Source organism: Lolium rigidum, chromosome 6 (assembly GCF_022539505.1).
Source record: "Lolium rigidum isolate FL_2022 chromosome 6, APGP_CSIRO_Lrig_0.1, whole genome shotgun sequence".
Classification (NCBI taxonomy): Eukaryota; Viridiplantae; Streptophyta; class Magnoliopsida; order Poales; family Poaceae; genus Lolium; species Lolium rigidum.
Window position 1 is genome coordinate 278,905,230 of NC_061513.1, and position 12,781 is coordinate 278,918,010.

The 12,781-nt window shown below is 50.8% G+C and overlaps 1 protein-coding gene across 1 annotated transcript; it reads right to left on the reverse strand.

Annotated features, from left to right (window-relative positions):
* Nucleotides 1-4,397: 4,397 nt before the first annotated feature.
* LOC124664201 (probable L-type lectin-domain containing receptor kinase S.7) lies at nucleotides 4,398-7,274 on the reverse strand. Its single transcript, XM_047201779.1, has 3 exons — nucleotides 6,446-7,274; nucleotides 5,059-5,587; nucleotides 4,398-4,932 (listed from the first exon to the last, which is right to left on the reverse strand). Exons 1-3 carry the CDS (start codon nucleotides 7,272-7,274, stop codon nucleotides 4,398-4,400), a joined length of 1,893 nt encoding a protein of 630 aa, XP_047057735.1.
* Between the last annotated feature and the right edge of the window lie 5,507 nt (nucleotides 7,275-12,781).

Consider the following 12,781-nt stretch of genomic DNA (forward strand, 5'->3'; position numbering starts at 1 on the left):
AAAGAACAACTGGAGTAAACTCCTCCTCATCATAGACCTTTGAATTTTATTTGCAGATTTCATTCTTCTTCTGGTTCTCCTGGATACAACTGGAGTAAACTCCTCCTCCTCATCATCTTCTTCTCCAAATCCCAAAAAGAGCACCTTACTAGGCTCAGCAGGCTGTGCATCTTTATTATCATTTTGCAACAATTATGATTTACAATTCAAATTGTGTCTAGCTATCTCAAGATCTTTAATATGATTAATATTTTCAAGAGTAAAAGTATCAAACACGTACAATATAAAACGCTGGAACCGATGTCCGAAACGAAGAAGAAAAAACTTCAGGAAACCAACAAGTGTGGTCGTCCATCTTCTGCTGCTTGCATGTAATTTCGGTGTTAAGCGTGTCAAACAGTTGCACATATGGAGTAGATGGAAGTGGGTTTGGGTTCCTAAAAGAGAGATGCTCCGCGGCACGGATCATCAGTGCCAAGATCGGTGACGTGGACTTGGCAAGCGCATGAGATCGACGAGGGATAGAGGAGATGGATCGTGGGATGCGGTGAATGATGATTTAAGGAGGTGTGGGGGACGCAGTTTCCCATCCGTGGGGTTGAATATGACCTGTAATTAATGGTTTTTTTGGGGTTCCGTCACGTACGCCTGCCATAGAGCTGGTTTTGTGTGTGTGTGTGTGTGTGTGGGGGGGGGGGGGGGTGATTACTCCAGCTTCAGGCTGGTCATAGTGGGGAGTAACTTAAACTACTGATATATACCATGTCGTTACTGGTCTAGTTTACTACCTTCATAGTGGGTAGTAACTTATATGTGATGTCATGCATTGTATCATTTATTATGTTGTACACTCATCTTGCCTTGAGGTGTGTGATGTTATGGTAACATAGCTAGTTACCACCTCACTCTCTTTCTTCATTTAATAGCATGCCATGTCACCAAAATACATTGAGATGTGTGATGTTACTAGCTATGTTACTCCCACTATGAGCAGTCTCACATTCGTCTTCCTTGTTATCATCGGTTCCTGATCAATTCCACAAATCCATCATGTGTATGTTTTTTCCGGTGCTCTCGACCCATTGGCTCAGCGTGCGGTCGAGCTGTTCTGCTTAGTGGTTTCTTTGTCTTTTGCAAATTACATATGTTCAGTTCTCCGAATGCTTATGTGTTTCTCTGTTCTTTTATTCGGTAGTATCGCTGCTCACTGACTCACTGGCACATCTAGAGTGTAATCCCCTTTCAGATAATCAATAGAACACTTTTTTACGTTATAAAAATACAGAATTTTGAAAGCAAATAATTGTGTCCAAGAGGTTTGAGTCAGCCTAGATAATTTGGAAGCACACAAGGAAGTTCACTTCTCATGTTCAAAAGAAGGAAAAAGGTATACTTCTCTCAAAATTCAGAATGGGCCTAGAAAGTTCACTTTGCTTCAAAATTCAGAAAAATCTCAGATTAGCAGACCAAGTGAGGTTATGAAGAAAGTGACGCGGGCCCCTTCTCCTCCCCCGCTCTCCTAACCCTAACCCCTCCTCCCACCCCCTCGCCCCGCCGCCGCCGACGGTTGCCGCCGGGCCTAGCCCGTGTGGTTGACGGCGGCGGCGAGGCTCCCCTCCTCGTGGTCGGCTGGCGGAGGGCTCAGCGCCCCGCGCGCGCAGGCTCCCCTCGCGAGCTTGGCGATGGCGCCCGGGCGGCGGCTGCGGGCGGCGCCGTCGGGCCAGCGGCTGCGGGCGGAACACACGGCGGTGGGCGCTCAGGGCGGCGGCGCGGCGGCGCGTCGGCCTTCTGCGCGGCCTAAGCGTTCTCCGGGAGGGCGCAGGTCGCAGGACCTAGGGGTTTCGGCCGGCCGGGCAGGGCCCGACCCCGTTTCGAGCCCCTCGCGTGTCCCCTTTGCCGGATCTTGCGATGCCGGCAGCCGGGGTGGTTGCTGGCCGCAGATCCGCCGCTGCGGCTGTCCTTCCCCGCCTTTCTTCAGATCTGGTGTCGGCACGAGTCGTGGTGGCCGTGGGCAGCCCGGATCCGTGGAGGTGCTCACTCACCCGGTGATCCGCGTGGGGCGGATGCCGGTGAGGTCGGTTGTCGTCTCGCTCGGGAGCGGTTGTTCTGCGTAGGTGGTGGCTCTCGGTGCTCGTTGCGGTCCGGCGGCGCGAGGAGTTTGGTCTCAAGGCGGCGGCCTTGGTCGGTGGGAACTTTGCTGGTTGTCGGGCGAGCCAGAGGTTCTGGTGCTGGTCGTTGGCCATGGTCGTGCGGGCGACGTGGTCGCGGCGAGCAGCTTGTTGTGGCGGCGGTTCGGTCGACTTTCGACGGCCTAACCCTGTGTAGAAGAAGGAGAGGCCATGCCGAGGGGAAACCCTTGCCCTTTTGGGCCATGATGGCGACGTCTGTGGACGCCGTCCCCTTCCCGAAGGCGTCATGGGGCTTCTCTCCGTCTTTCTACAGTCTCCGGGTGAAAACCCAAGATCCTCGGATCGGGCGGTGGCGGCACTCCGGTGTCGCGATCTTCTTGAAGACATCGTCTTGGAGTCCATAACAAGTTGCTCTCCGAAGGTTGTGTGGCGAAGGCGGCTTCGTTTGGCGATCTTCGGCAAGGCTTGCCCCGTCCCCCTTCCCCGGTCGAGCCTCCTTGGTGCTACTTCTCGCTCGTGAGCAAAGCGGGTCGGTCCTCGGTGGTGGTCGGCCTCCGGTGGCGCTTCTGCGACGGAGGAGTGTTGTTGAGGCGCGCGTGAAAATGGCTCGCTCTCGGGTGAGCTCCGGCCCGACACTGTAGACTCCAGCTCTTCTTCGAGTCCTTGTAGGCGCTTTGGCTGAGCTTCTTGGTCGCGCTTCCGGCTGTAGCTTCTTCGGTAGTTCGTGTGGGTGTGTGGTGTCGGTCTGTAAGCTGGGTTCAGCACTTTGTATCAATCTCGCCGTCGTTGGCTTTGTTAATTCAAAGTCGGGCACGTCCAGTGCCTTTCATCTAAAAAAAATGAAGAAAGTGACACGCATGGGGGGTAGCACTTATAGTGAGTAATCATTAATCACTAGGTGCACTTTTTTTTCGATAAAGGGAATATATTAATATCAAGAAGATACCAATTACACCCAGCCTCTGCAACAACGCACCACCCTAATGACACTACGGATGCACACAGCCAAAAACAAGAAAATAAAACTAAGAAATAAAAATCCCGCTACGGTATCTCGGGCCTAACAACAGCAATACATCCACCGCCAAGACAACACCTGAATTACAGACTAGTCCCCGCTCTCAAAACAAATGCCTCCATCAAGGACATTGCCAGGCACAACCAATTAATGCCAGACCTTGGGTTTTCACCCTGAAAGGTAGGACTCTGCACTTCACTTGTGTTGTCGCCCCCACTTTCATACCGCTGCTGTGAAGCCCGAAACACCAAGCAAGTCCCTCAACATCGCAAAGACTTGAACCTCCCTTAGCTAGTCCTCCCCTCTGGCCTTCATGAAATTCTCTTCTTCCGACTTTCATCATGGATCCATAGTCACTTGATGTCAATCAAAGAAAAAGAGCTTCGCGCCGCTCCCTCCAGAACCAATCGGTCGGAATAAAAACATGGGTGCACACGACCGAATACCTCCGATCCAACAAACTCCAGGTGTTACATTCATCGGCGGAGCCTTCCGGAACTCAATAATTCGGCCAGATCACGAGTCCAGGCCTCCGGTAGGTCCTCCTCTTCACGCAAGAGAGGCCCTAGGACCGCCGCCTTTATTCAGGTCGGACCCCCACGTCGGCGACCATCCCGGGCTGGCCACTCCAACCCACCACCGGCGACTCCGACGCCGGCTTCCAAGCTCCTCCAACATGCCGCCGGAAAGCGGTGATAGATCGATGGATCCACCACCACCAACCGCAGGCCGACCCTCTCCGACGAAGAAGATGGCCACCTCCACCGTCGTACCCAAGGCTGCTGCCCCGGGCGACCTCGTGGCGCGAGAGAACCCCGAGATCGCCTCCACACACGGCTGAGAGGCGGGGGGGAAAGTGGCTTATATACTGTTATGCATTGCCCTAGGATTCTAGGAATGGGTGATCAGCAATTGCAAGCTTTTTTCGAGAAAGAAAATATATTAATATCATATACCAATTACATGCGGCCTCACCAACATCATAATACCAGGAGCTAGCTAATCAAAGCATCAAGAATATATGGCCAAGAGAACAAAAGAAAAAAAAAATTGAAAAATGTCTCGCCATAGTGAACAAGGCCTACAAGCAATAGAATTGATGTCTAATTACAGCCCTAAAAGAATAACAGATAATGAATCGATAGCTGTAGAAATACAGATGGTTGATATGATTAAGTGTCGACCCAGGAATCAACTGCGCAGCCTAGATGTCAAAAGTGTATGCTCGTCAGAGCTAGTTCACCCTGTTGTCACTGTATTTCTGTTATTGCAGGCAACTCTATGCCGTCCTCCAGAAATTTCATTGCATCCAGCATGAAAGGACGTTGTTTCCCCTGTGGGTCAGAGCACTTGAGGCCCAACACAATTACACGCTCCATCTGCGTCTCGTCGAAGGCACCATTTAGTTTCTCATCAGCGGCCTCCACCATACTGGGTTCAGCCTTGCTTCTGTAACGCTCCAAGACTTCCTCCCTTGTCTTTCTACATGCAATCTCTAACAGAACAATTCCAAAGCTGTAGACGTCGGACTTACGCTGGAACTTGACATCCCCATTTTTCATGCACTCCGGATCAATGTATCCCACTGTCCCTATTGCAGTTGTAACCAGTGTTGTATCATTTTTGCTGGCGAAGGTCCTGGATAGCCCAAAGTCAGCGAGCTTGGCAGTGAAATCTAAATCCAGCAGTATGTTGCCTGGCTTGATATCTCTGTGCAGGATGGATATATTGCATTCATGGTGAAGATAACGTAGTGCAGACCCTATGCCCTTTACAATTTGATACCTATGAAATAATTTAAGGAGTGAAGTGAAATGTCAAGCCATACATATAACATGTGATCGTGTTTTTACTCTTGGTGGAAATTCATTTTACTTTCCAAAACATGAAAAGTTACATGTTGTACTGTACCTCTTTTCCCATGGTAGAATTTCCTCCCTGTGGTGTAGGTGGTCCTCAAGGGTACCATTCGGCACCAATTCATAGACAAGAAAGAGGTTAACCTTTTGTTTCCTGCACCAACACATAAAATCAAACAAGTCCCATATGTTTCTGCTACAACACCACCCTTTCAGCTCGACTAGATTCATGTGCCTCGTTTCACTAATTATCCTCAGCTCGGCCAGGAAATCCTCAATTTCAACTGTAGTCTTTTTTTTCTTCTTCACAGCCACGTCTTGAGTATTGCCGTTGTCGTCTGTATACCTTCCCTTATATACTGTGCCAAAGGCACCCTCTCCAAGTACGCTTTCCTTGGAGAATCTGCTTGTCGCGTCGCACAAATCGCTGTACTCAAATCTCTTAACGGTTGTTCCCGACGAGAAGGAATCGCGTGTGCGGCACCACCTGAAATATGACAGAATGTACCAAACCAGGAAAATCCCAACCAAGACTATGATGGACACAGGGGCTCCGCCAATAATCAGCTGTTTCCGATTTTCTGCATAAACATCATTATTGGTGTGAGTTGACGCGCTCTTTGGTCAGCAATTTATATCAAACTCAATGGTGTGTCAAAATACATTGTAAAAAAAGGAAAAAAAAGAGACCCATGGGCGAGCACCCAAGGTATATTCTTATAAGGGAGATAGGGGAGCTATGAGCAACAAAGTGTAAAGTGTGGCTTATTTATGTGTCCAAGGGGTGACAAGCCGAACGGGCGGACACGTGAAGTGGTTAAATGTGATCCAAGTAGTTAGGCTGAAAGGCAGTGGTCAACATGTAGGGGATAAAGGGGATTTCTTACTGTACTTTTTTAAAATTGAGCAGACAAGTGGGTTATGGTCCACATCAACGTATTAGACCCATACAAAAAATAGAATCAATTCTTGTTTAGGTTTTTTATTAAAAATCTGGCAAAATCCGGTGGTTTTTTGTTATGCGAACATAAAATGGTGGTCTTTGGTAAATTTAAACTCTGAAGCGATAGTTTATGCTTTTAATTTTGTGACGTGTGTTCTATTATTGTTTTAGTGACCTGTTCTGCGAAAGATTTTGTAGCTTTCAACTTTTTGATAAGTGAATAAAATCGATATAATTTAGGACTAGACTGAATAAATAGTAGTTACACGATATATATAAAAAATTAAGGAGTGCAGTGAACAATTGTTTTGAAGAGAGCGAACAAATAAGCTTGGACCAAGCGTGTTGAAATATTAAACTTTGAAAAAATTTAATGATGCCATAAGGGAGCAACATCGGCGCCCACGTCTACGCCGGGCACCACCACTATGATCTCAGTTGAAAAGGAGAAACTGAAAATCAACAATTGTAAAGCTGGTTTGCAGATAGTCAATACCTTGTTGTTTGAAAGGAAGTGTTGAGTTGAAGGACCAGGAGATAATCCGATGAAGCTCGAAATATCTTCCGGTGGCCGCAGAAAACCCCACCGCCACCTCGGACGGGAGCAAATCTGTGACGGGATCAGGTAACTCCGTGCTGACTTGCACGGGGCCAAGAGAAGGATTGTCATCAAACTGAAGAGTGGCCAGTAGCATGCGAGTGGTGCTGTTGAAAGTGATGGTCGCCGTCATGGCGCCTCTGAGACTGCCGTTGGGCAAGGTTGTAGTGTTGGCTGAGGCTTTAACAGTGTTGATGTCGATGGCTATGTGATCGGATGAGGGGTCAAAGTAGTTTCTGAATTTGTCGAACTCGACGGCGATGATCCGGTCAGCGCCCTTGGCGTTCATCCCGTCTCCACCATGGAGGCCGAGGGTGCTCCCGCCAGCGTCCAGCGGCAACACGGATGGGAAACTGGAGAGAAAGAAAGCCATGCCATCGGCTGCAATGGACTGATTGAAGCCCTTAATCATGAAGTTGAAACGTGTGGAAAAGCTCGCCACCTCACGAGTGCGGGCGTCGTAGAAGGGCACCGGGTGATTGTAGGACATCCGCCCCTGGCAACCTTGCCTGGACTCGCCCTCTGTGTTACATGTGAGGTCGACTAGCTTACCGTTGAGGCTGGCGTTGCCCTCGAACAGGAGGTCATCTGAGCGGTAGATGGATCCGTTGGAGAAGTCGAAGCTGAAGGAGAAGACGGAGGCAGCGGATTCCGCTACAACATTGTAGGAGAAGAGGAAGCAGCAGGTGGTGTAAAGGTGGAAGAGGAGGATGCTTGTCGGAGACATATTTGCTGGAACTTACTTACTGGCCGTGTGAGCTCGATTAATAGTAGTGCGACGCCGCTACCCCTCACACCCTAGGTAGCTAGTAGCTACTCAAGTCAAGTGGGTCAATCGTCACCGGTCCTGCCTTCGGTTCAATGGTCCCGTGCACGTGGTCGTATACGCAGTAACGCAGAAAACCCACATCACCCGTGACATCGTCGTGATCTTCTCGAACGCGCCATCAGATGGTGACTTAAGTGTCACGGGCGACTGTTCCTTATAATAAACGGTCGTATACGCAGTTTAAACTCTTAATTATCCCAAGTTGCAACGTCTGCACAGTACTAGTCTGGCAAGAAACTGTAGGAAATAGTGCTATCGCTGTTTTCCTTCCGTTGTTTCGTGGCCACCACTTGCGCGAAACATGTTCTCTTTCTTTTGTCCACCACCCCCAACTGGCGCACCCATTCGCCCAGCTCCCCAGCAACCAGCATGCATGCAGGGCCGCTGAACTAGCAGGCATGTTCACATGCACCCTTGTCATGCATGCAAAGCATGTGGGCTGTTGGCTATGCTAGCTAGTTGCAAGTGTAAAAGTATTTTGGGTGCACATTCAAATGAAATGTTTTATCCAAAACTTTAGAGCATCCCTAGTTGTGTCCCCAAACGGTGTCTGGTTAAAGCGTCGGATCGGTCGTTCGGGACATCGCACCTTGATGTCGCGCTTGAGGGGCGTCCTCTCCAGCCGCGTTCCCCAACCCGACCCCCAAACAATTTTCTATTAGACATTAACGTTTCTAAAGGTATAATAGGCGCACCTCCATGGGGACCTCACAACGATTTGAGATTCTCGGCCGTGAGATCTTCCATGTTGTTTTATCTCGTCAATTCATTTATGTTACCTCGTCGTATAAAAGAGCTAGCACGCAATGAAACCCTAGCCGCCGCCCACCCAATCGGTTGTCTCTTCTCATCCCCAATCCCGATCCCACCTTCTCCTCCAATCCCCTAGCTTCCTCCTCTCCCAATCCGGATCCCACCTTTTCCTCTAGCGGCCGGCAGTGCCTCTCTGCCTCGATGGTTTCTCGTGGCCTCCATTGCTCCGTCGTCCTCTCCCCATTTTATTTCTCCTCCTCCATACTTGCCCCTGCCCGGCTCGTGCACAGAAGGAGGAGAGGGTTGAGAGAAAGAGGGGGGACAGAGAGGGAGAAGGAGCAGAGAGGGACTCATTTTTATTTGTTGTAATTGGGTGTACTCATCTAGATTGTTTCTAATGCCCAGCACCCCCATCTCGAGTTGGTCTTGAGTCAGGGAACCATCCTCTTTTTTCGGATTATTAATCTTGTTCTTTTTTGCTCTCCAAGTTGCTTTTTTGTGAAAAAAGTTGGTGTTTCTATCACCCTCTTTTAACCACATGATCTTGGATCTCTGTTTCCAAAAGATCTCTCCTCTGTGTAGAAGCTCATCCAACTCACTTTCTATTTTTTTTTACTTTGTTTCCGTTCTGATATTTTCTACATCTTCTGGCTCTTTCCAAATCTCTTCTTAGTTTTTCAATTCTTCTAGGGATGAATCCCACTGTCTTCTAGCTCCAGTCTTGCAAGTTTTCTTTTAGTGAACTGAGCTTGGTTACTATGTCACCCAGATTATTGACACGAGGCTGACCTTTCCAAGAGGTTTGGATTTCCTCCTGGAGCGAGCACTCCCTTTCCTAGTGAACTTCGTACCTGACCCAGATGCTTTACAAAGAAATCTTGGAAGGTGTTGGTCCAGTCAGGGCAGGCAACGACTGTATCAAGCCTGACCCTAACGTTTTCAGGATCTTCCTATTTGTTGTCATAAGTTCAAGAAACTCCAGAATAGCCAAGGTCAAAGAGATTGCAGAAGGAAAGCATCTCCCTCAACTCAGCCATCTGCTTTTCTCCTCTTTTTCTTCTAGAGAAGTGCTCTGATTGTCACATGACGTCATTGAAGTCTCCCAACATAAGCCATGGACCATTTTGCATAGGTTTCATTTTGTTTAGCAAATCCCACATCAGATATCTGATGCCTACGAGGCTCACCATAAATAAAGGTACTCCTCCATTTCATATTATTTTGTTGATCATGGATCATTACATCAATAATTCTGCTATTTATTTTGAACAGCTCTACCTCTATAGACTCGTCCCAGAACAACGCGACACCACCACCTTTTCCTTCGTCAATAAATGAAACACAATGCTTAAGGCCTAATCTCCAATGAAGACTATCTAAGAGCATCTCCAGCCGCGTCTCCAAAGCGTCCCCCAAAGGGATTTGGTGCGTCGGACAAAAAAATGTCCCCATCCGCGTGCCCTAGAGGCCCTTTCCGTCCGGCGCGGCCCAATACGGTGTCCGACGTCCCGAGCCCGTCCCCGCTACACAGGGGATGCTCCGGGTACGCCGGACACAATGAAATGCGAGGCCGGGAGTGGCGGGACCGACGCGTTAGCGACTCATGAACGAAGCGTCACAGCTTTGCCTTAATGGTGACAGAGGGGCAGTCGAGACGTCTCGTCGGCACTGCGCAACCTCCAAGCGTCGTCGGCGTGCGCACGCCACCGCGCGTTCCCGCGCTTTCTTCCCGCCGCTTCTAGTCTCTTCCTGCGCTATCTTCCCGTCTCTTTTAGCGACGCCAGCGTCTAAAAAAGGTCTCCCCCGCTCAATGGTAGCCACCACAGCCCCCGACACCCCTTTCTCCGCCGCAAGCACAAACCTCGTCGCATAAAAACCACTGCACAATGATGAATCGCCCCGGCGCCGGCCAGTTCCCTCCACCACTGTCTCCACCACCACCTCCACCACCTCAAGCACCGAAGTTCGGCATCGACCCGGAAGCTGCGGCGAACAAGGCGTTGGAGGAGGCGGCGCTGGCGGACACCATAGCGGCGTTCGACGCCGCCACGGCATAAGAGGCGCGGCGGCGCCGGGCGGAGGAGATGGGCGAGCGGTGGCCTGGAGAGCGGTAGCGCCTGCTCATGGAGCGGGATCTCCAGTACCGTGAGCGGCGGGAGGCGATCGAGCAACGACGGCTAGAGGCGGTGGAGAGTCAGCAGCGGGAGGCGGCACTGGCGACAGCGGCGGTGGCTTGGGGGGCGCGGGTGGATGCGTTGGCGGCGCAAATGGAGTAGGAGGAGGTGGCGGAGGAGGAGGAGGACGACGACGATGACTTCAAGTGGTCCGACAACGACGGGCCGCACCCGGATGAGGCATCGGATAAGCAACGAGCGCTCATCGAGTCCTTCAAGTCGGAGAATAAGCTCTAGGACGACGCCCGTGCCCGCGAAGACGCCCAGATTCGCCGCGCCGTCGAGCTCTCCCTCCAGGCGGCGCAGCAGGGGAGGGCAGGCAACGACGCGCTCATGGAGCACCGGCGTCTTCTCATCACCCTCCATAGGGAGAGGCGGCGCGCAGAGCAGTAGCTGCATCGGAGGGGAGGCGACGACGGGGCGGGGCCATCGAACGCACCTTCGGGCGGCTAGTAGGATAGGGTTAGATAAAACCTAGCCGTTTTCATTCAAACTTATAATATATAATCAAATTTGAATGATAATCTTTATTTTCGTGCACTTTTATTTATTTTGAGGTGTGTGGGGGACGCGGCTGGGAAGCGACGTTCCCCAAACACGGCACGAAGATAACGCGTCCCCTAAAGGCTCGATCCGGCGCCCTTTGGGGGACGCTTTGGGGGACACGGATGAAGATGCTCTAAGATAGCTTTAATATGGCGAGTTTCACATAGGAAGAGCAGTGGGGTCGATGAGCGCACAGAAGACGCTCCAGTTCCTGAACTGTCCGGGGTTGCCCAAGCTCCTCGCCGTCTTCGGGTACTATCCCACTTTCGGGCGGAGAAGGGCAGCACCTTGCAACTGTTGAAATATTGGGCCCATTTTTAGTGGCCCAAATTAGATTTCAGTTTTTCCTATAAATCTCAAAGCCCACATAGTGGCAGCCTTGTGAGTTTGAGCCCAAGTTGGTGGCAGCTCACTAGGGAGTGGCAAGAGGTGGGAAGTTTAGTCCCACATGGAAAGTTGGGAGGAAGTTAGACCACCTTATAAGGTGGGTTGTTCCACCACTAGTAAGTGAGTGAGAATAGGAGTGCTACACGCGCGCTCCTCCTCCTCCTCGCTCGCTCGTCTCGTCTCGACTCGACTCGACACGTCACGTCACGTCACGTCACGACGCGCGCCGCGCTCGTGGTGAGTGGATTGAGCCTCGAGCCGAGACTTTCCTTACTTTTGCGGCTCGGGAAAACGAACGAGTCCTAGACGGACGCGTCGCGAGTTAGTCGGTTCGGGTCGCTCCCGGATCGTGGGCTATCCGTAACCGACTCGAAACGTTCGTGCGACGTGGGCGTGGCCCACGTTGCCTAGGGTTTCCCGAGCCTATATAATCTCCTCGCCCGGCTACCGCAGAAACACATCCAATACACGAGTTAGGGTTTCCACCTCTCTCGCTTGCGCCGCCATCGTAGCCTACTCCATCCCGCGCGCCGACGTGCATCGGCGAACGGGAGAGCAGGTCTCCGGAACCGCTCGTCCTCGCGATCCCGTACGGCGGAGGGCGAGTAGGGTTTTGGGAAGCGCTCGCGCGACTCGCTCAAGCTCTTCATCACGGGTCGCCTTCCGTCCAAGTCGGGCGGTGCTGCCTACCGTCGTCTTCAACGCCGTCTACTTCGACTCGTCGTCCCTGTCGTCAACAACGTTGTCATCAACAACGTTACTGCTGCGACATCGTCCGCTACAACTCCACCGCCACCTCCACCGGATCGGTACGTGCGACATATCTCGATCCGTTTAGCGATGGATGCTTTACTTGTTTGTGCTGCTGCTTGCTCATGTTGATTAATGCATCTAGTATGTTCGAGTTTCACGTGTTAGTAGTTGCTTGTCGTCATGCTTAATATTCTGGAATTAATCATGGAAATTGTGCCTAATTATCCAACAATCCAAAAACCTAATTGTAGGCAATTTCCGAGTTAACAATGGCTGGTTTTTCCGATGCACCGAGGCCGGATAAGTTTACCGGTGTGCACTTTAAGAGGTGGCGAGTATAAGGCCATGCTCCGGCTTACTCATCCGAAAGTGTTCGAAGTTACCGATGGTTTACTGAAGGAACTATATCTCGACCAAGATCGGAACAAGTTCAAGGAAAAACAATACTCTCTTCGTCGGATGCGTTCTAAGTATTCTTGCTGATCGTCCGTGTGATGTGTACATGCACTTAACGAGATGGTAAAGAGCTCACGGGATGCACTGAATGCTAAGTTCGGTGCAACCGATGCGAAGCAGATGAACTGTACATCATGGAGAGCTTCCATGACATCAGGATGGTTAACAACCGTTACGTAGTCGAACAAGCTCATGAGATACGGTGCATTGCGACGAGCTTGAACTCCTTAAGTGTGCCTTACCTGACAAGTTTGTGGCTGGATGCATCATCGCTAAGTTGCCCCCTTCATGGAGGAACTTTGCCACATCTCTCAAACACAAGAGACAGGAGATATC

Bases quoted from the DNA above. Each gene is read 5' to 3' on its own strand.
- LOC124664201 (XM_047201779.1), bottom strand. From the start codon at position 7,274: ATGTCTCCGACAAGCATCCTCCTCTTCCACCTTTACACCACCTGCTGC. The intron at 5,588-6,445 runs GTATTGACTATC...ATGTTTATGCAG, and splicing joins ACTTCCTTTCAAACAACAAG to AAAATCGGAAACAGCTGATT. The intron at 4,933-5,058 runs GTACAGTACAAC...ATTATTTCATAG, and splicing joins ATTCTACCATGGGAAAAGAG to GTATCAAATTGTAAAGGGCA.